Genomic DNA, 22,830 nt, shown 5'->3' with positions numbered 1-22,830 from the left:
TATTTACAGTTTTCCATTCCTTTGAACTTGGTTTGCATCACTAGAAGTGTATCTGTGAAGGCTAGAGTCATTCTGGTCGTACTACTGCATGCACACCCTCAACAGCAAATCAAGACACCCCCCCCACACACTTCTAAAGAGCCTCCGTGAGGAAGGGGGGATCTTTCCATTGCTCAGGACAGAATGAATCTTTCAAATGTGTTTTGAAGGCCAAAAAAAATCCCACACACCTTAGTACTATCCAAGAATAATGCCTAAAAAAGTAATAGCCGTGTCCCCCCTGACTACACAAAATGACATCACGAGTCCTTCCAGACCTGAGCTGCAGGTTCCCCTGGGTCCAGCCAATTCAGAGGTCTTTCTGAATTGAACATACACATGATTTCTGCCCTCTAAGCATCACAAAAGCCATTAATCATGACCTCATGGTGCACACAAGGAGAAGAAAGAAATAGAAAGTGCCAAACTTTCTTTTAAATGCCTCTTGCTCTTTCAAGTATTTCTCACCGAGGCAAGACATTTCTTCCGTGTCTACTTCTCTCTCCACTGTTCTTATAGCAATCACCAAAGAGACTATGTTTATACAGACATATATGTACATATATATATCACAAATATGTGTTATTATCATAGAATAATTATTGTTGGAAAAGGCCTCCAAGATCATCTGGTCCAACCACCCTCCTACCACCACTGTCACCCACTAAACCATGTCCCTAAGCACCACATCCAACCTTTCCTTAAACACCCCCAGGGACGGTGACTCCACCACCTCCCTGGGCAACATGTTCCAATGCCTGACTGCTCTTTCTGAGAAGAAATGTCTCCTCATTTCCAACCTAAACCTCCCCTGGTGCAACTTTAGGCCATTCCCTCTAGTCCTATCACTGGTTATCTATGAGAAGAGGCCAGCTCCCAGCTCCCCACACCTTCCTTTCAGGTAGTTCTAGAGAGCAATAAGGTCTCCCCTGAGCCTCCTCTTCTCCAGACTGAAGGTAAAAGGACAAATCTAAAAGTGTCTGAATTTGAGAAAGCTGAGCTTTTAAGCTGCTAAGGTGTCAAAGATCAGTGCTTACACACTTTCAGAACAGAGTATGGAGCACGGACCTGCTCAGGAGCAGATACAGGGAGCAAAATGAAGCTGGGAGGACCACAAGTCCAGTGCAGCTGATACAAAGACTTCGTGCATTCCACAGTATATCAATAATATACCTCTTGCTAGATACAAAAAAGTCTTGTCAAAGACAGGTGATGACTCAGGAAGCACCAAACAAAACCACAATGTCTCTGAAAAAGTAAGCAAAATAATTCCAGCCTACTTCAAGTTTAAACGTATTAACAAAATCAAAAGCAAGGTCTGACAACTGGTTTCCCCTTCTCCCAGTTTAATTCTGACTGTGCTCCATTAAAGTTCAAAGATGGCTTTAGCAAAACTCAAAGGCCATCAAAGGAAAACAGCTCAGAGCTCTTACTCTCAGACAACTTACGGGTCATTTCTCCCCTAAGGAAGCTTCTGAATATAGAGCAGAAACACCCTCTATGAAGTTTCCAGAATGGAAACCAAAATATTTCTCTGAGGATATTTTTCCTCTGCTCTTGGGCTGGTAACCTGATGTGCACCTTCTCTCTTGAACTTTCTTCTCCGGATGCTGGCAGATGGCTGACCCTTCAGAGGGTCTCAGAGCAGCAGGGGTGGCTGGCTGACCCCTGAAGGCAATGCAGTCAAATCTGATTTATTTTGCATTTTCAACAGACCACGAACACGAATGCAACAGGCTACGACACCTCAGCTGAAGGAATGGATTAGGCTGCTCAGCTTCCATTCCAAGTGCACATCTGACTGTGCCTTAACAAGAGGGCTCCAGCACGCCGGAGGGGTGAGCACTATAAACCCGAGACTCTGCAGGTGCTGCTACAAGCTGACAGAGGAGTCGCTAGCTGCTCCTGTGCTGTCGGGCCCTCGGGCTCATGTTGCAAAAGGGTGTGGAGATGGCAAGAAATGTGGAAAGCAGTGGTCAGCCTTGGGCGTTCTTCATCTCCTATGTGTTGCTCATTCTTCATGGTATTGCAAACAAGATCAAATACAGGAAGAGAAATTACACATTTCTATATGTTTTGGAGGTGGCTTTTACAGATACCCTACTGAAAGTCCAGCTTTTCAGATTCACTTGATGAAAACAATATGCATACTCTTAATAAGAGCCATCAAAAAGTGCTAGGATATTAATATGTCACAGTGACGCATCTCAGTAAAGATTTGGAAACGGAGACAGAAATATCAGCGGAAGACAGTAAGATTTTATAGTGTTGGTGTCCCTAGACCAAATCCATCCTTCACGAAACTGTGCTGACACCATTAAAGACACCCCAAGGGTGAATTAGACCCATTACATCTAACATTACATAATGAGATCCATATAGGGGAATTTCTTACAGCTTTACTGCTACAGTTCCTAGTGTTAAATAGGATTTGTACATCTGTACCTTCAAATTAAGTTTGTAAAGTATTTTGAGGCGTATATCACTTAAACTATGTAAAACTAATTTGTGAAAGAGATTTCCAAAACATACATGCTTTGGTCTTTGGCCTAGGCTGTTTCAAAGCATTGCTATGTGCTGTTAAATTGCTGCCATAGTCTCACTCAGGACAGGGATACACTTCCTGTGTGGAAGAAGTGAGCCCTAACACATGAGAAAAAAAATAAATAAAAAGAGTATTTTTATTTTCTAATACATAAAAAGCTGCTGATACATTGCAATCTCCAGAGAACAAAAAGCAAGTACTGTCCCCAGGGCCAACTATAAAATAAGCCATTCACACGCCAAAAAACTCTTCCCAGCAAAGCCCTCTGAAACCATCTCCATCAGGTACCAGAGAAACAAAATGCAAGGCACAGCACTTGTCCTTCAAACTATGGGTTAATCCAGGGTAAAACAGCGTACATCCAATGAACCTGAAGGAGGAGGTTAAGTAAGACTGCCTGTAGGATTGCAAGCTCTCTGCTGCTTTCTAGCCTCCAGAATAGAGCTCAGCTTGACATTGAAAAGCTTTGTAGAGGTTGGTCATTCTCTCAAACTTGACACAGTCATAAATCCAAGGCGCTGTGCAGCCAGGCACAGAGTTGTTTTTTTTTCCAGGATGAGAACACATCTGAAACAACACGCTCAGACAGTATGGTATTATTTACTTACAGCTGAGCTGAGGAGATCGGGTAGCAGCCCCAGAAATTATCCCAATTATTTGAAATTGCAGTATATTGTAAGAATTCTGTCAGGAGAGAGGAGTGCAAGAGACAGAGTAGTGGGAAAAATTAAGACTTTTTTTTGTTTTGTTTTAATAAAGCCAAATGTACCAAGGCATGTATTCAAAATAAGTTACTAAAAACCATTTTATAAACTAGCTTTAAAATCTCTTAATAGCATTAGCTTACCTTCTGTTGTGTCTGAAGAAATATATATGAACCAATAATGTCCTCATGAGATTTCATTACTGAAAAGGCTCATTAGAAAAGGCATTAAAATACTAATTACCTCATAAACTATTTAGTTGTGTACCCACTGGGATAGTACTTACGAGTGCTCAAGCTCTTCATAGATCCAGCTAATCAATTAATGCTCATTACAACCAGAAAGAGCATGCAGACTGCAGCATGCAGGAGAAATAAATAAGTCAGAGGTTAGCAAAGAAAGTGACTTGGCTGTAATAGAGCTTTCCTTTGTAACACAACTGTTGTCTGCTACAATTTAATTTTAATCAGCCTTTTTGGTACTTCTGGTAACGTGATTCTTCTCGTCGCAAGAATCTCAGCTATTGCTATTGCTCCGTTAAGTACATAATTTATTATGGGAGATCACATGGCACGTGAGAGTCAAGCAGGCAGGTACAGTGTTCACTGATACCATGCCAACATTACCTTTAGGGTGTGTAAGTGAAGAGGACAGGGGCTTAGGGGCTTGTCTGATGAGTTTTTTTACCTTGAAAGAACAGAAAGAAAAGCCCAGCAACAGTGCCTACCCTTCACCAAGACTGGGGAAGGGGCAGGAGCCCTCTGCCAGTGAGAATTAGGCTCTCACAGTGCTTCACAAACACCTGACTTGTCACTGAAACAAAAAGCCATTTCGGCCAACCCACACACCTCACCCTGGTTGCTGATGCCAGGGAAGTGCCCAAGGAAGGGTCCTGTCGTACACCCTGCAGAGAGGGCACATATATTCCCTCACCACAGGAGCACCAGGGATGTGGACTCTCTCCCCCATCTGGGACACGGCTGTCCAGGACTGTTTTGGGATTGCACCAGAGAAATGCATATTCTCGGTGTCTGTTGTTTTCATTGCAGGGGGGACAAACCAAAAGGTGGACTAGTAAAGTGAGGAAAAAGCGACTTCATCCAGCTGGTCATTACCCAGGTTGTGGTGATCAGGAGCCCTGAGGCTGGCTCAGGAGAGGAACACATGCCGGACAAGCACTGCAAGTCACAGCTACTTCATTTGGACTCTTGTGGGAGGTATTGAGCTAGCCTCATATTTACCAGTTTTATTAAGACCAGCATAAACATATCCTTAATTTTAAGTGTAGTAGAAACTGAAGTGTTTACTTTTTTAAATCTTTAAAATGGGATCAAGCTAACTTATTTTTTGAAATGAAGGATTTGGGTATCCTTGGACAATCCCAGTAACCACAAATTTCACCAAGGGAAATTCATTCCTATTTCAATTCTCAAGCAGCAATGTAGTTATATACAAATTTTAGCACAGACCCTAGATTACCTCTGGGACCTCTTTATTCAACTAATTCAAACATTTCTTGGATCAAGTTTCCGATCAAGTTTCCAATCAAACTAATCCACCACTAACATCATTTAGGAGACCAGACCGACAACTCTATGCAAATTGAAGTAGCAGAACATATTTCCCATTACTCTTGCAAATGGTAGTCATCCTAAATTAATGTTATTAAGGGATTTCTGGGCAATATACGTGAATTTTCAGTTACTTCTTGTTCTTCAACATTCTGAAGTATTTCAGGAAAAGTGGTTTCTTGATGAAAGATAAGGTAGTGCACAAATAAAGAGATGAACAAAGTTAGGCAAACGTGGTCTGTAAAATTACACTTGCATAGTAAAAGTGTATGGAATGAAGAAGAAAAAAAACACAGAAAAGAAAAAAAGTTACACACAAGCACATGGGTACAAACACGCACAACTGCAGACATTTGACCAACAAAGCTGGAGCTCTTCAGATCGTCAGCTGTTACTACCTCCTACTACTGCCTCTTGTTTAAATGCAGTTCCCAGAAAGACCAGATTTCATACACATCCAGATATTAATGCTTTGGCAGGATTTATTTTATTTAAGAGGATTCCAATATGAATGCTCACTCTAGCAATGAAGTTATAGAAGTATCTGCCACAAAAAAAAAAAAAAAGCACATTTTTTTCCAACACACACTCACTGAACACAAGCACCAGCCTTCGCAGCAGCTGTACATGTCCATCAGATCAAAAGCAGATCAAAATTTCACCCCCCACCTTATCTTCGGTATCTTCTGGCTATGGGGTTGGCAGCCAAAACAAAGTTCATGCTTAACCTCATCCTAAAGAGCCTCTGTTAACAGTCAGGGAACACAGTCCATCCGCTTAACATATATTTCTCCTGAACCACAAGCAGCACATACAGCAGACTCTAGTCAAATCCAGTAATGATGCTAGGTATTTTGGGAAGAAAAAAAAAAAAAAAAAAGCAAAAGTTGGCACAGCAAGGCAAATGTCATACTTTGGTGTATAGTAGTGTTCTGTCAGAAGCCAGACATATTAAAAATATTTACATAATTTAAAATAATTTGTACAGGTCTAGTAAAGTCTATTTTGGGATTTGGGTTTTAATAAAAGTTTAAACATTTGCTAGATCCCATTGGACTTCATGTGTAACCTTGGCATTTGAGGGCAGTATTGAGGATATGCCATTACTAAACTTTTCATATTAGCATGAGTGTGAACTGAAATACCATAATAAAAATATAACAATATTTCTCGTGACTTGAAAACAGCTATGGACTTTGTATTTATTTCCAGATGGGAAACTAAAAATGTACTCTATGTTTGCACATGTATACTCAGAGGTGGCTTTTAGTCTAATTTAAACATTCCAGAATAATGTGGCCTAAATATAACATGAATCGTCCATCAATTTCAAGGAAATATCTGGCAATTTTTCATTATGAATCACTAGGGACAGGTACCAATACCTGTCACTGATACTGAAGAGTCAAAAACACCTGGTGAATGCTTGGTATGACAAATCAATTATAAACATCTCCTGATATTACTTTGATGATTATAGAAAGTGATTTATGTTTAAATATTATGTAATTAATGCCTGCAGGAAGCAGAGCTGAAAAATTAAGTTGGAAAAAGTTCCTATAAGATGCTGGAAATGTGCAAAAAGAAGAGACAAATATGAACTGTATCCTAAATAAAAGAATATCAGGATCAGGACTAAATTTTAAAAGTATTCTTTGATGATAATAAAAGTATTGCCTCTGATTTTTAAAACCAGAGGAATGAGAAATTCTATTATAAGCTGCTTATGGTGCTTTTTTTCCTTTCTGAATACCTATTCTGGAAAATTAAAATGTAGAGAAGAAGAGAGTAAAGCAGAGGAGAGAAGAGGTTGAACTGCAGGGTAAAGTTGATTATTTTGTTTTTAATGATTTCTAGCAGACTGAAAAATAAAATAAAACTACTAGAATCATGGCTTGCTATTTTATAGAGGCTTTTTTTTTTAAATTGTTTTAAAGCCAAGCTTTCATAAATGAGAATGCAATATAATGAAGGTAACAGTCCTAAACTAAAGTACTTCCACACTCATATTATTACTAAATGAACAATTTGATGCTATATTAAAACAAGGTTTTTAGAACATTTTTCAATATGGTAATGAGTGGGTATCAGTGTGACTTTAATATATTAAATAGGAGAAAAAAACCAGCACACCCATGACTAGAAGAGGGAGGATTTTCATAAATTAAGTTCCATTCCTAAAAGACTGATAGCCTTTTAGCCAAATCTTTGAAGTTCACTTTTAGCTGGTCAAAGTCCATGTTCCCTCTGCCTCTGCAATACTCATGGGAGATGATTCCAGTTATATCAAGTACTTTGCTTTGCTGTCCTCTTTGTAATGTAAGTCAATTAAAATAAGGTAAATTATCTAAAGCAGACTAATGCAGAGGTGCCCACATTGCCAGAGAAATTGCAAATAGTCCTCAGCACATGAGCAAAATGTCCAGAGTAAAGATGCTCTGATCCCATAGGTGAGCTATGCAGGAGTTGTAGTATAAGCGGGTACAAAGCACAGAGGACATGACCAACTACACTACATCCCATGCCGTCTGACTACAGAGCACATTTGGGACGATTATTCCTGACATTTCATGCACTAAAATCCCAGATAAACATTATTGGCCAGTAATTTGCTAGCAAAAACCACAAGCGGAGCAAAGTTTGCAGCCTAAGTGTTTCCAGGGTGGGAGACCCAGTCTGCCCCAGTTTTTAAATTAGCGCTTTGATAACTCTCCAGACATAAATCAGAAAAGTTGTACTAATGAACATCTGGAAGACAGTATATAACCCTCCCACCGCTGAAAAGTGTCACTAGCCATATTTGACAGAAGAAACAACAAATGCTGTGAGCATTTCCTCAGAATGAACACAGCTTGTAGCAGTATTTCAAATATGCCTGTGATCTTAGAAAGAGCTCTACAGGGGTATCCGTTAGTCCTGGTTTGGATATGGTTGACATTATGCAAAAGTAAGTGCTCTCCTGAGATTTCAGTGAAAGCCACAATGCCAGGGAAGCTGATCTCACAAGGCTTCCATCATCTCAGATGACAGAAGTCTCAGAAGATCAGTTAATTTTTGTCATTCTGAGCCAAAATCTCATCAGTAAAGTTCAGGAAATTTCAGGGGCATTAAATTCAAACATAAACCATCATCTCTATGCGGATTTGAGTCCTGAATTTGCGTTTGTACCTACTCTAAGCATGAGGTGTTTAAAGCCTTCCCACTCTTTCACTAGTCCTGTAAAATACTGCATTTCAATAATGGTGTTAATATAACAATATTCATAATTAACAATAATGTATACTAATCATATATACATAAATTCAACTCGGACGGAAGCTGTGTTTTCTGGAAGTGGCAGGCAGAAATTCTTCTGTGTCGTTTCAGTTCTTTCTCTGACAAATTGCATGGCCTCTAGCAAGCCACTCCACTTTTCTCTTTCAGTTCTTCAACGGTCTAAAATTATTTATCTCCCAGGAATGCTATCATAATTAATAAACTGCTTCATTAGCTACTGCACAGTTTTTTTGAAAATGCCTTTTAAGCATGTCCATAAAGAAGAGATTTATTGCCATGAGATTTTGCTTCCAGCTCTCGTGTCCTCAGTGGTTAAAGTATGGAGCTGGTAAAAGGTCTCACACCATCCCCTCCACCCTGGAGCCCACCGCTCGTAATGAGGTGCACTTGTACATCCCAGACGAATGCCAGACTGAACACGCAGTGGCCCGAAGTGCAAAACAACTTCCATTATTCATAGCTCTCACAAAAATCTTGGAAAGTGAAAGCTGTACAAATTCCAAGCAAAAGACTGAGATCTATCTCTGCAAAGCAGAACTTCCCTGTAAGACAACCTTTTTTTTATTTTTATAATTTCCTTTTTCCCTGGCTTCAATGCCATAAGGATTTACTTTTATTTGTACCAGCTCTCTCTGACACACAAGTTTACACAAACAAAACCTTTCCTGGAAGGGACAGCTCAGCACCAAACAAGTCACCCTCACGTATACAGATGCATCTGACTTAAGTTTCAAAACCTTACAACAAACACACAAGAACCAGATCCAGCAGTTCATGTGTTGGGCTAGTCGATAGCTACGGCAAGCAAACATTAGGATTGTATTTCAATTATTGCCATGGTTACAAAATCAGGGTGGACACTGGAGGAAAAAGGAGAAAGAGAAACAAATGTACAAAGACAGCAAATCCTATGAGGAATGAGAGGGTGGTGGAGAAAGGGATGAAGAAGAAAGGGTGGGAAGTTGGTGAGGGATGCTGGGTGGGGGAAAGAGAGGTCATTCTAACACCCAGCTGAATAAAGGCGAACAAAATAATAAAAATCCAAGTTCTTCTAGGGAAATAGTGCTGATAAGATCACTGCAGGATAAAGTGACACAAAGAAAGAAAAATGCAAGGAATTGTTACATCTTGTGGCTGCAACAAGCAATGTGATTTGTATGCACTCAGTGGAAGTGAGATCAAATATTCAACATATATTTGCAGCAGCTATGAGCAACTGAACCAGCTCTCTTCTCTATTTCACAACTGAACCAGCTCTCTTCTCTATTTCACTGCCTGAGCCACTGACAGCTTAAGAAGAATTAGTTTCTACTGAGTCTAGTCCATAATCCAGCATTTAGGCATGACGGCTATGAGGTCCTGTTTCAGTAAACAAAACAAAATATGATTAGCTTCACCCATAACGTTAATGCCTTAATCCACAGCAAGGCATACTGTCTACAGGCAAAGCTACTGCCCAGAGAGGATTTCAAAGTGCAGATCAGGAGCACACTGAAAGCTTGGCTTTGGCAACTTTAAAACATAAGCACCAACATAACAGGAGATACAATTTCAGAACACTGAATTTTGTCAACAGTTTAACTATTCAACTCTCTCTTCATCCTTGAAAACATTTCTCAGTTACTGATAGAGGAAATTGTGTCAACATTATTATTATTATTATTAAGTTGGAAAGCTTCCTTTTCCATTTTTTTCCCTTATGCAGCTTTCATTGCTGTCTTATGGAGGACAATATGAGAAACTGCTGCTGAAAGCTCTACAGAGATGTGACACTTTTCCTTCGACTTAGTGGTCCAGAACCCATGCTAAGAAAAGTCTTCTGGCCCTGAAGCAGTGTGTATCACTCAATTAAAGTGATTCCTTTCCCACTCATCTTGATATGAAAACACTGACTTCAAACCATTATTATACATAACAAAATACTTGCAGTCGTGAAACGTTAAGCAGCTGAGCCTAGAACCTCAGTGGCTTTGATCCTGCCTGCATCTCCTGTCTGAAGCCAGCATCAAAACCCCACAGCCATGGGCTCGCTCTTTGTAACCAGCTGAAATTTCCTTCCCAAGAAGCCTCAGGAGCTGTCCCAAGATGCCACTGCTATTGTAACAGAGCTCTTGTTTCCACATGTAGCAGCTGCTAAAATGGCTCGGCTGAGCATCATACTGGGGCAGGGATCACAGCACACCCCAGTGCTTTCTTCCTTTGCACCATTTGCACCACCACGACTCATGGCCACAAAAATTAAAGTTATTTCTAAAATACAGAAGGCACCTGAACCAGGTCTGTCTTTCTGCTGGGATGGGTGGCTGACTGAACATGGACTGGGATTTTCACAGCCACCAGCAGGATCTTGACCCTTAACTCACGTTAAATCAAATGAAAATTAGTTCTGGTGACAACTGGCTAACCACATTTTCTTCCACTTTTTGCTTCCTCCTCCTCTAAAGCTGTTCAGCATTCTAAGGTAAATTACAAGGTTCAATTAATATGAATATTTACCACTGTAATTGTGAACATACTCATTACTGGCTTATTACTTTCCTTTTCCTGTTAAGTTTTTACTCTTATATCTGATAAATGTTTTCAAATTAATTTTCTTATCATTACTGTTCAACCTAGTAATGCATACAAGGCAAAAACACTAGCCCACAACTCTATATACTTCCAATATGAAAATAACTTCTAAAAAAAAAAAAAAAAGAGAGAGAGAGAGAGAGAAATGCACAGATTCTGTCAGGAAGGCAGGTACAGCCAAAGAACACATATTACATTTTATTCAAATTTTATAAAACTATGTATCTGGCAACGGGCAGAGGGACAGTGAGAAAGAAAAAACATACAGGTCAAATCAAAAACTGCATTTTAAAGTCAGATTATTTTCATGGCCAGTGTGCTTCTTATATTTCCTTTCATAGCTCAAAAATCACTACAGCTAAAGATCAATGTCTCAAAATAATCAGATAGAAAAGCATCAGCTCCACAAAAAGAATCGTGGTCATGCAGCCTTCCAGCGGTCCTATGCACACTGTTTATCTTTCACTCAGGTAACCCACATGGTATTGCACTTCCCAGTTATAAAACCTTGGATACTCTGAAACTGCAAACCAAACTGTACGTAATCAGTATATTAAGCAAAAGGCACAGCCAACAATTCCAAATTCCTAATATTCCTAATAGCCTACTGAACCGCATGTTAATATGCTACACGTGCTATTCTGCGTATTTTTGCCATGTACACTTACGGCTGAATGTTTCCTCCACTTTCCAATGCAATATATTTTAATACAAAATCAATGGGTGTTTTTGGTGGGCAGCATAAAGGTTTTATCCCCTCAGCTCTGAGTCTAAGAAAGTGATATTGATTTAGATGTTCACTCATTCATTTTATAGGACAATTTTAAAGCATTAGGTGATAACCTAATTGAGAGGCACGCCGTGTGAGAAACTGAGATTGTTGTGATAATTTAAATCAGTTCTGGGATGTCATCTACAATAATTTAATATGTGAAGTTACACACTCCAGAGAAAAAAAATAAAACAGTAAATGGGCAACTTTGGAGGCAGTGAAAAGGCTTTCTAGAAATGTGAGGTAAATTAAATAAATTGTTTATTACAGAAATATAAAATTAATGTAACCCATTCTGTATGTTTGTGTATATGTGTTTGTATATGTATGTATCTGACTGACTTCCATTTCCTTCTACAAAATGACTGTGTACCAATCAAGGGAACAAAACTTTTGCCATCTATCTGCTGTCTCTGGAAAACCTGGCATCATACAGTATCCATACTGATATTATTTATCCATTTTTATTTTAAAGAAGCAAATGAAATCCCACACGTCACCAAACAGTGTTACTTCTGCATACCAAATCGCACTTGCATTGCTCAGGTACACACTTTGATGTGCACAAGGCCAGAAGGATTCGGTATCACATCTGGGTCTCCCATCTAGAGGAGCCTGTCCTGCATTCTTTCATGTGGGCGCAGAGAACACGCTGATCCATCTGCCATGGATTTGTACAGCTGATGAACCAGGCCCAAAGTCCCCCAAACTTCTCCGATTACCGCAGTCATTAGCTGCAAGCAGCTTCGATGACTTTGTTTAGCGTTCAGCCCATACATTCTTTGCCACGTGCGGCCAGCCAAATAGAACATATGCAGTACTGGATCTGCTATCAGTAATGGCATTAGCAGAATCTAAAGAAATCTGAAATTCCTTCCTAATGCAGGACACAATCCAGTGAGATACTAAGCACCCACATTTTCCACTTTTTTTTTTTTAAAAAAAAATCACCAGAGTATGCAAAGTCTCGTGCTTTGAGCATGAAGCAAAGTGAAACAGTTAATAATAAGAACAAACACGCCTGTCATACAGATGATTCAAATTTATAATTCATGAACTTACATGTAAGAAATAATTTTGCTCTGAATATCCTACATTTTTTCCACTTTGTGCTCATGCAGGGTATTGCTAATAAATTTATATTGTTCAAACAGTGGCTAAATAAGGAGGCTTTTTACACTGCATGTGTATTCAAAGAAAACAAAGTAGAAAACTAGAATATAGAATATTCATAAATAAATAATCCTGCATTTGAAAAGGATGGTCCTGGAGCTCTGAATTACGCCTCTTAAGAGTTAATATGTATGGACTTTTTCCACCCCCAGAAGAGTGGCAGAAAACCCCTCGGAAGTGAACTATGCCTTGGAACTGATGGCAATTTCTGTCTGAAAGAGCCATACCTTTATACGTTAGGTTTAGGGACAAAACCTGCTTATCCAAATTAAAAAATAGTTTGTATTAATGTATAGTTTCAGATATTAAACTGCAGAATTCTCACCATATGCACCAGTATTTTAATCTTGTTCTTAAGTAGCCTCACACTTCCAGTAAAAAAAAAAAAAAAAAAAAAAGGCAGGGGGTGTGGGGTGGGGGGAGTAAACTACAGAACCTTTAGTCCCCAAAACAGATGCCAGCTTGGGATTTATTTAGCCAAGGAGTATTTAGCTTGGCTCAGCCTCACTTGAGTTGAAAAAACACTTGCCTATTCCAAGAAGTTTTTAACAAGCTCTGCTGCAGATGCTGTTGCCATTTGGCATGTCACCGTCACTGTGTGGTACAGAGGAGAGAGAACTCTTGACCACAGGTTTTCCTTGGCCAGGGGAGCCAGAGTTTTTGGCTATTGCTGCTCTTCTGACCAACTGGCTGCATGTTTACGGAATGTGGTTTTAGACGGGGTGTTAACAGAGGTTGGGTTAATAGCCTAACCCAGACCAACAGTGAGGTGAAGGCATGACCTATCCAATCTAAGAAAACAGAGATTGTATATTTTGCTGCTCTTAACCTAGAGTCTCTTGCATGCACCGTGCCTATAGACAAGAAGATATTTTTCTTTGCCTCAGGATAGATGACAACAACTTTAAAAGCTGTACCAGTCATGCAAAGTAGAAATATATAAAAATATGTGGTTGCTTAATCTTTGTCGGCTTGATTTCATTCTCTCACTTATGACAATTTTACCTTGGCGTAATGCCACTGAAAGAAGTTAAATGAAGTTACTCCTGTTTTCCACTATGATGAGATATCTTGAGAGGATAAAAACCCTACAGAGTTAAACTGCAAACTTCTGTCCTCATATTTCTACTTGCCAGCAAATGGCAGCTCTGAAACTGGAAAAGCCTAAGTGTTTCAACACTGATGAACTTTGTTCCAAGGTATTAGTGCTGAACACCTCTTTGAGAGTGCATATAAAACTGGGGAGAGCTGCCCATGTGTAGCTTAGTTTACCGACACTAATCCTATAACAGTGCAAATGCCTGAGGAAGCCTCGACCTTGTAAGACGCGTAACAACTTTAAAAAACACCATGACATTTGACTCCTATCAATAAATTATTTTTGTCTGAATTTTGGCACATCTTTCTGATGGCAGCACCTTTGTTGCATTCAAGCAAAAGAAAATATCGTGGCTTCATATATGTCATTCAGTCTACTTTTCTAACACTGGCGTTACACTGACACACCATGTGCCTATCCGGAAAAAACACGGACTACATACACTCCCTCCTCATTAGACACTTTTTACTTCACTGATGATTAACTGACAATTTCTTCAAGACAAGTTGTGGAGCACAGACACCATCAGGGAACCAGCCAGACCATTTGTTTAAACACTACTAATCTGCACCAAAAGTCCTATTTAACATGGTTCGGATCACACAGCCGACACTTCAGTTCAGTTCCCTCTCACTGAGAGCTCAGCTAGGACTAGTAACATCTTGAAAGTTCATAGACTAAACTGACACAAAGGCAATTTACTGCAGCATATTAAAAAGTGTGTAACATATGACTAAGAATGAAGTAAGCAGTGTCTGGCTACATCCCCCACTGTCTGGGTAGCCAGTATGCAAGAGCAATATAAGAAAACAAAATATATCTTTTTAAATTTTCCATTTTACCATTTTGGCTTCCGAATGCATTGGGGGGACTTGAGGTGAAGCACAAGGATTATTGAGGTTCGGCCCCTGCATTCCCATGATGTTGGAGTTCATTGACATTTGTCGCTCCATCTTTTAAAAGAAAAAGAAAGAAAAAGGTTTAAAAGTGTCTAGAGACATTTGCAAGAATTTATGCCCGGTTTCTATGTAAATGGACTCAGCTTTATTTCTTCAAGTCATGACGGGAAAAATAACAATCTGTGTCATGAAGTGCATGCGTGTGTGCACGCAGGCGTGTGTTTCATCAGAGTCGGCCCTGAAAACTCACAGCCAATTATAAAGAAATGGATTCTTTACTAAACAAATGTAGCAGCCACCCAGGTTTGCACTTTTTTTTGTAATGATTTTCTCCCTTTCAGTATAACAACACTCGGAGTTAAGTGGTTTTAAAAGCATCACTGTATAAAGCCGTTCTCCTGTCAGTGCAGCCCAACTTAGCTAGTTAAAAACATAAATAAAAACCCCCAATCTTGAGTATATGGAAAACGAGTTGGCTCTTTTTCCTTCACTCGGCTTGCTCAGCTGAGAGGAGTTTTCCATATGTCTTGTACGGGAAGCTTTCATGTACTGCTGATGCAGCATAAAATACAAAGCAGGACACCTGGCTATGCAGAGCACTTTCTGCAAGCTAAACTCACCATGGCGTGAGTGAGGGACACAACCTAATGGCAGAAAAGGACTAGATATAATAATTTCCTGTAGTGCTTTCCCTGAAAAGAGAGAGGCAAGTGCTGTCACACTGCTAGCCTTCGCTCAGAAGGGTATGGGTGACAAGTAGGGTTATGGTGCTGCTTTCAGCCACAGCTGAGCATCCTGCCTCAGCTTGGGTTGCTCCCTGAATCTTTGGCTCATACAAGAAAGCAGCAGCTCTGCTGCAGGATAGGAACAGCTCTATCTGCAAGATAGGAGTGGCTCCCACAGTGATCTTCTCCACAGTCCATTCATGAAGGCTGTGGGGCAGGAAGACTCACATCTGTGGGGCTCTAAGCCAGAGCACGCCTGCTTCGCTGCAAGCAGAGCTGCCCAAAGAGCTCCCCAGCAGCAATCTGAAGCCCCTGAGCTTACGCTGAAGCAGGATGTTTGCTCCATTTTAGGTTCATTAGTAATCATGCCAGAAAAAAAAAAAAAAAAAAGAAAGAAAGAAATTAAAAAACAGAACTGTCCACAGTGGCATTTCTTACATTTTTTTGTTGACCTTCCTGGTCGATACTCGAGGAGAACCTTATTGGTAAGTTACTAATTAACAACTTATTAATGACTGCTCAGATAGCAGCCAACCTGAATCTTCTTAGCCCCAGACTGTCCCCCTTGCCCCAGCAGTGCCAGAACAAAAAGTACTTTCCTCTCATCCATATCTGATCGCCCTCAGGTTGCCTTCCCAACTGAACACCATGTGATGAAACAGAAACTTCTCCCTTCACACTCCCCTCTTCCCCATGCTATCCAGACTCCTTTCTACTCCTTAACTGCCCAGCTGTCTTAAACTGAGAGTTGTTAAAATCATTTAATAATTTGAAGCTACAATGACAAAGCACCCTTAATCTCCCAGAAGATGAAGAGTATTCCCAACACTGCAGAAATTAGTGGCAGTTGAAGATGAGCAGTGATCATGACCAAATTTTAATGAAGTGCAAGTTACTAGGCCTGGAAAGTAAGCTATATTTCCTTCTTGTTAGCTGGTTATCTCACAGAAGCAAGATTACTTCCGAGTTCACCACCATAACATATGTACATAACTTTTCCAGTTTTATCTGACTTCAGAAATTTCTTTTTGTTCCAGCGCAGACATACTGATTTCACTAACATGACCAAGTGTGAGAACCAGAAACTGTAGTCTCATGTAAACTGTTTCTAATCACTCTCACACTAATTAACATTCCATTAACCGCACCAGAAATACTCTTGTGCAAGACAAAGCAGAGAAAAATGTCCAGCTTCCCTAACTCATTACACCTTGATCTTTTTTTGAACAATCCATCAGACTTTCACCTCTGCATAGGCTGAATCCAGAGACAAAAATAAATAAATAAATAATGCCACCCCTTCCCCCCCCCCCCCCCCAAAAAAAAAAAAAAAGCAACAACAACAGCAAACTACAAAAAACTTACAGGCATGAGTACAGCAGAAGATCCAGGCATGGTAGGGTTGGGCAGGGTGCCAGGCATAGAGGCAGGCATAGGCTGTCTTTGTCGGTTGTGTAGGTGCAGTAGTGAAGACAGAGAACCTGGAACAGGCCTAGGAGAAAAGGAAAGCGAGTTGTCATGGGCTTCGGAGACCAAACCAAGCCTTACAGTGCCAGCCATTGCTAGGCACTGACAATTCTAGGCAAGCAGGCACAGAAAAGCCAATCCAGCATTTGTCATCTCCTGCACAAATCCATAGGACAGAAGGTTTTCAAGAAACAGATGACTCATATTCCCCCTACTAGTTACTGGTTAAAGCACCAATAGAGTTCATCTGAGAGAACATGAAAGTAAACCCAACAGCAGGTCTAAGTCTATGCACCTCTGCATCTTACAACGGCCAGCAAAAGATTTCTACCGACAAAGCAGGAAAATTTCCTGGCATGCTACATCAGTGAGTTGCTGTAAATTCTGCCTTCAGGAACAAAAATATTTGGATAATAGTTTTGCAGACTATGACAGAAAATTAAACACATTTATATTAATTCAGAAGTTTTACCACCTGTAAATAAACTACTCTCAAATGAAGATTTCAGCTCCACTCTTGACATTTTGTCCTGAAATTCTACCAAGCCTTTGTTACAAAGTGAGGTTTCTAATACTGCCAATTTGAATGTAACCAGGACACCAAAAATGGAAAAAAATAGCAAAATTACATATATTACATTGAGATTAAGTAGCTTGTAAAGGTAAAAGGTAAGGAATATGAAGAAGCAGAGAGATATTTTGGCAAAAGGATTTTAATACATTGAGAAGGATTTTTCTAAGTAAACCAGAGGAAAAAGTAATGTTGAGGAAGTAGGCCCACTAACAAAGAAAAATCATCATAAAATTAATGGATTAAGTGAAGCTTGGACTACTCTTTGAAGCAATCTGACATGTTAACGTTTCATAGAGCAGGACACTCTTGAGAGCAGGACCTCCCAACTCCCACTTCTTCAAACCTCCCCATTATTTCCCATCCCTGTACCTTCAGTCCTTCAATCCTCCTCTCTAAAAGCCCACTACCCTCCAGAAACATTTTACGCCAACAAAGTCACCTCGAAGTCTTGCCCAACCCTCGCGCCAGACACTCCTGCTGCTCCCACCCCCTGCCCTCAGCTGCCCTCTCCTTGGCAGCTGCAGATTACTGAACCCATCCTTTTGTCTTGGTTCTCCATGAAGAGAAAAAGCCTGTGTTTTCAAGGATGTTTAAAAAATCCTCCCAGACACATATAGTACTTGTTCAGAAGAAGAAAAAAAAAATCCAACAACAACAAATGTAGCTTACATATAGACGAAAGCTCTTCCTATGCCTCCCTGGTTATCTGCTGATGGAGGAACATGATGTACTTTACATCTTCACTCCCCCCAACGAAACTCAAGGTAATGTCTCCCAAATACACGATAGAACCTCGTGAGAGGGTGCAAAAAGCAATGTGATTGATCAAACATGAATCAATTTCTGGGAGAGGGGACACAATGGTCTACTCAGCACTATGGTGAGCCTGGGAAGTTGTGGAGATGGCATAAGTGGCATGGAAGTTCTGCAGAAAAAAAGATCTCAGAAAATAAAGTACACAGCCCTGACCATCCTATTTCCAACTAAAATGCAGCTGCTCCTTGTACCAGTACTTACTCAAGCAAAAGGGCTGAGAAGTCATTAGGACAGGGCCAAAAAAAAAACAAGAAATGTAGATTCTGGGGAAGGGAAGGGAAGGGAAGGGAAGGGAAGGGAAGGGAAGGGAAGGGAAGGGAAGGGAAGGGAAGGGAAGGGAAGGGAAGGGAAGGGAAGGGAAGGGAAGGGAAGGGAAGGGAAGGGAAGGGAAGGGAAGGGAAGGGAAGGGAAGGGAAGGGAAGGGAAGGGAAGGGAAGGGAAGGGAAGGGAAGGGAAGGGAAGGGAAGGGAAGGGAAGGGAAGGGAAGGGAAGGGAAGGGAAGGGAAGGGAAGGGAAGGGAAGGGAAGGGAAGGGAAGGGAAGGGAAGGGAAGGGAAGGGAAGGGAAGGGAAGGGAAGGGAAGGGAAGGGAAGGGAAGGGAAGGGAAGGGAAGGGAAGGGAAGGGAAGGGACAGCAGGCAGGGAGAGGGGAAAGCGTTGGTGCACTCTCATGGGGGTCCACCAGCTGAGACACAGCCTACAGGAACTGTTCTTGCTAACAGGAGGAATGTGTTCAATAAAAATATCACTTGAGTTTTTCAGTGTGACCAAAGTAAAACAAATGCCATGACAACAGCCCCCTCCCCATTTAGTTATATGGAGACTGTCCCATATATAGACCCTTTGTACAATTCACCGGTTTCATAATAACCTTAGGTGTTAGGCTGTTTGACAGAAACTTATTTTGGCCTGACCTAGGCAATTTGTGCACGTGATTCTCAAGGGACTGCAAGGTTTGAGTTTTGCTTATATGTTCCAGAGCCAAAAACATTTCCAAAATTGCTTTAATGAGTTTGGGAATATGGGACTTGGGCAAAAGGGAATTATTGGTATTTATTAAAATGGCAAAGAAGCTTCCTCGCTGTCCCCAGTTTCACCTTTAAAGCTGCTTCACTTTGGAGATCTGCATATGCTTTACACTTAACTAGAGAAAAAAAAATCCTGAGTACTTCAGGTATTTCTTCTTGCTAAACTCCTGCAAGTCTACTCCCAAGTGCGTTTCTGCAAAGAGCTGCAGAACAGGCAGAGAAACTTTGTGCTTCCAGGTTGACCCTCTTTGTTGAAAAGTCTGCACTGCTCCTGCCACCAATAAAAGTGCTACATAACGCACACCAGACTCAGCTCACCACTGGGACAGCCTGACATTGGCCAGTATTCGTGGATACTTCTATTGCTTCCACATTGAAGGCAGGTCATTGATTAACATGCACTCACGTGCATGTGCACAGCCAGCTCAGGGGATGTTTATGGCAGAGAACCTACGTATACACAGGCTGAGATGCTCAGCTTGTCTACTTCTAAGGCATTTCTTCTTCCAAGGACAACATAAGCTCTTTTGTTGTTGCTTTTTAACCTGCAGCAAAAAAGCCAGTAAGAGTTTATAATTGTTATTTTTGATGTTGGACACGTTGACTCTGCTCCTCGCTTTACAAGTGCTGAGGAGGTACAGCCTGTAGCCAGTCAGTCAATATTGCTGACCGAAGGATTTTAATTCCTTGGCACCTGTGCTGCTAAATAAACAGGGTTGTTGGGCAAACAGCCCACAAATAAAGGACGGATAAGATAGAGAACTGGCAAGTGCTCAACCTCACTGAAAATCTGGCTATCTGTAGGGTTTTTCCCAACTTTAAGAATTTTCCTCTTGTCCCCACAGAAGAATGCTGTTGGACACTATGGGATCTCAGTCAGGATTTGCACACCACCTCGTTGGGCGTATGGAGCCTGGATGGATAGCCTTTACGGTGGCTTAGTAAAATACCACGTGTTAGCTGGGCTGCTCCAACTGACAGCGTTGGCTCTCCTCCCTCTGTAGGGTTGTGCTAACACTGTGAGTCATCATTACTAACATTTAAGCAGATGGGCGGTACCCTGCTAAGCCATGGTGACTCGATCATTTTCCATCATATGACTCTACCCAACGATTAAAGATAAATCCACTAATGTAATCAAATATCTATGATATATACTTTGCTATGTGCCTTCTTGATTAATACCAAATATTCTGTCTGCTATGATGCAACTCCGATCTGACCCAGTTTTCTAGACTGTCTGATGACTAAATGCTACATTTGTCTATTAAAAGACCAGGCTTCCCTTAACTTGTACTCTTCAAGAATAGTTTCTGCAGATGACAATTTCGTGCTGAGGTCTCATGAGATTAGGTCAATATTAACCCAGATCATTCAGGCTTGTGTGCAGAAGGCCAAATGCTGTTTAAAGCATTACTGCAGCATGTTTCTAATGGCAAAGCACTCCAGGTCAGTGGGTCCTACCACAACCCCTGTCATGATCCTTACTCTCCTGCACGTAGGATTCATGAAAAGTCAGCAGGAATAGCTACACCACAACCCAGTTTGTTCTACCTTAGCTAGCTTTGTTCTGGAAAACATAAAGCCACATGTCTATGGAGTTGCATTTGAGCAAAGGATCTCATTCATCTCATGATTTTCTATGGCCTCCAGACCCAGCCAGCTCACACAGAAGAGCCCACAGGTGCCTGGCTGTGCTGTGGCAATTCGCCATGTTGGGTCAGCACTGGCTCAGGGATTTCTGCACCACGCTCCAGTTATGCAACATAGACTTGCCCAGACTTTCATGTCTTTATATATATACATATGTATATTTATATATGTATATATATACATGTATACTTATTACCTCAGCACCTACAAGCCTTGGTTTAAAAACTGTGGGTGAGGTCCTGCCCCAGAAAGTTTATAGACCAAAGATAAAATGAGGGAGAGAAAATAGAAGCAACAGGGAAACACAGGTGATTAAGGCAGCGATGGCACCCCTACGGTCAATGCAATGGTGAACAATCACTACATACCAACATCCTAGACCCTTTCAAGGTATGTCAGTACATGATGTGGTTTGGGCTGCTTTCAGGCTGAAGCACCCAGGTGGGCTATCATGCTAATGAGGAGAACAGCTGGCAACTGTCAAGCCTCTGAATGTCTCATGGGCCACTAAGTACCATCATAATAAAACTTTTCATTGATAAATGGTTTTGATATAGTTCACTGGAGCATGTGGTTCTACAGATCAGCTACAAAGCACTTGCACAGCAGCTACTGAGGCCAGAGTACCTGAGCTGAGTGATGTCCTTGGCCTTCCATATTTGAAATATTCAGTCAGAGGGCTAAGAATTGGAGAGGATGTTTTAACCTGAGAAAAGTGTACTGACTGGAGGAGTTGTCTCACTTGCAGGGCCTGCTGTTGCTTGATCCACAGTGCCATTACTTTAGCCTAATAAGCCAGCTATGGCTTTCCTCCTTTGTGGACCATGACTTGAGATGCACCCTCCACCAGAAAAATAGGACGGTTCTGCCTAGTCTCAATTTATTCATTTGTCATTCAGAGGAGGAAAGCAAAACCAAACACAACAGAAAGCAACAAGGCATCAGACAAGTACTTGGAATACCTCACATAATTCCTGGGACCTCACCTGGCCTGCCATACTCCACATGTAACAACTTTTTAATCACAGCATCATCAGAGAGCCAAGCTTTCCAAGAAATGGGAGCATTATGTCGCCAGTTTTTTTCAGAGAGCCAAACCATATTCAGAGAAAAAGAAAACTGGCACCTAAAATTAATGGATCTTTGCCAACCTAGTAAAGATCCTTGTTTGTATTTCTCAGACAATTCAGACATCTGCATGATGTGGGTAGATTGTTATTATCAGTAGCAGACATTTGTACTGTAGTGGTGCCCAAAGGTCCCAGTCTGGACCGGGACCCCATTGAGCCTGGCACTGTACAAACACAGATAAGAGACAATTCTTACACAGTGTGTTTACAATGTAGAGACACGAAACAGATGAAAAGTAGAAGATGGAGACAGAACATACAAGCAAATAAATATGCTAGAGAGTTGGAGGCAGTTTAGTGGCACTCCTCTGGTTGCTTTTTTGTTTCTTTGTATATTTTTATTGAACTCATACTAGCTCAGAAATGACAGGGCTGAGGAAGTTTGCAAGAGGAAGGGAGTAACTAAGATTGAGACACAGGAAGGGCAATACTTTAGAGAGGAAAAATTGTGGCTCATAATTTAGATGACTTTGCTATGCTTTCTGCAGAGATTTTTAAACAGAGTGTGCATATGTTTTATACATGTGTTAACTTAAGGATTTTTGTTGTATAAGAGGAGACTTTCGCCTGGGAAAGAGAAACTAGCTGATGGTACAGACACTGGCAAAGGAAAAGTGATGCTTGACACTGTAATGAGAAACTGGAGGAGTGAGATAAGATAAGACTAAGCTGCGAAAATTCTTAAAGACAAGAAGCTTGATTCAGAAGTGAAGAGAAAGCCAGTTTAAGTGAGGAGAGCTGGCACAATTAAGATAACAAGCTATACATTGGCACAGAGGTAGAAGGAATT

The 22,830-nt window shown here is 40.9% G+C and overlaps 1 protein-coding gene across 12 annotated transcripts in view; it reads right to left on the bottom strand.

Moving 5' to 3' along the window:
• Positions 1–22,830, bottom strand: part of CREB5 (cAMP responsive element binding protein 5) — a 264,451-nt gene that overhangs the window by 61,894 nt on the left and 179,727 nt on the right. For all 12 annotated transcript variants that reach the window (XR_013946701.1, XM_080580472.1, XM_080580466.1 and 9 more), the window contains 2 exons: positions 16,740–16,866; positions 14,593–14,703 (listed from right to left, as the gene is read on the bottom strand). Coding sequence is in view for 11 of the 12 variants with exons in the window: in XM_080580472.1 (XP_080436598.1) it covers positions 14,593–14,703; positions 16,740–16,866 (238 nt within the window). In the remaining variant the exon portion in view is untranslated. The remainder of the gene's footprint in view (positions 1–14,592; positions 14,704–16,739; positions 16,867–22,830) is intronic.

This window comes from Anser brachyrhynchus (assembly GCF_964034855.1).
Source record: "Anser brachyrhynchus genome assembly, chromosome: 2".
NCBI lineage: Eukaryota > Metazoa > Chordata > Aves > Anseriformes > Anatidae > Anser > Anser brachyrhynchus.
Note: the sequence above shows the minus strand (reverse complement) of the source record. Positions and strands in the feature narration are given on the sequence as shown.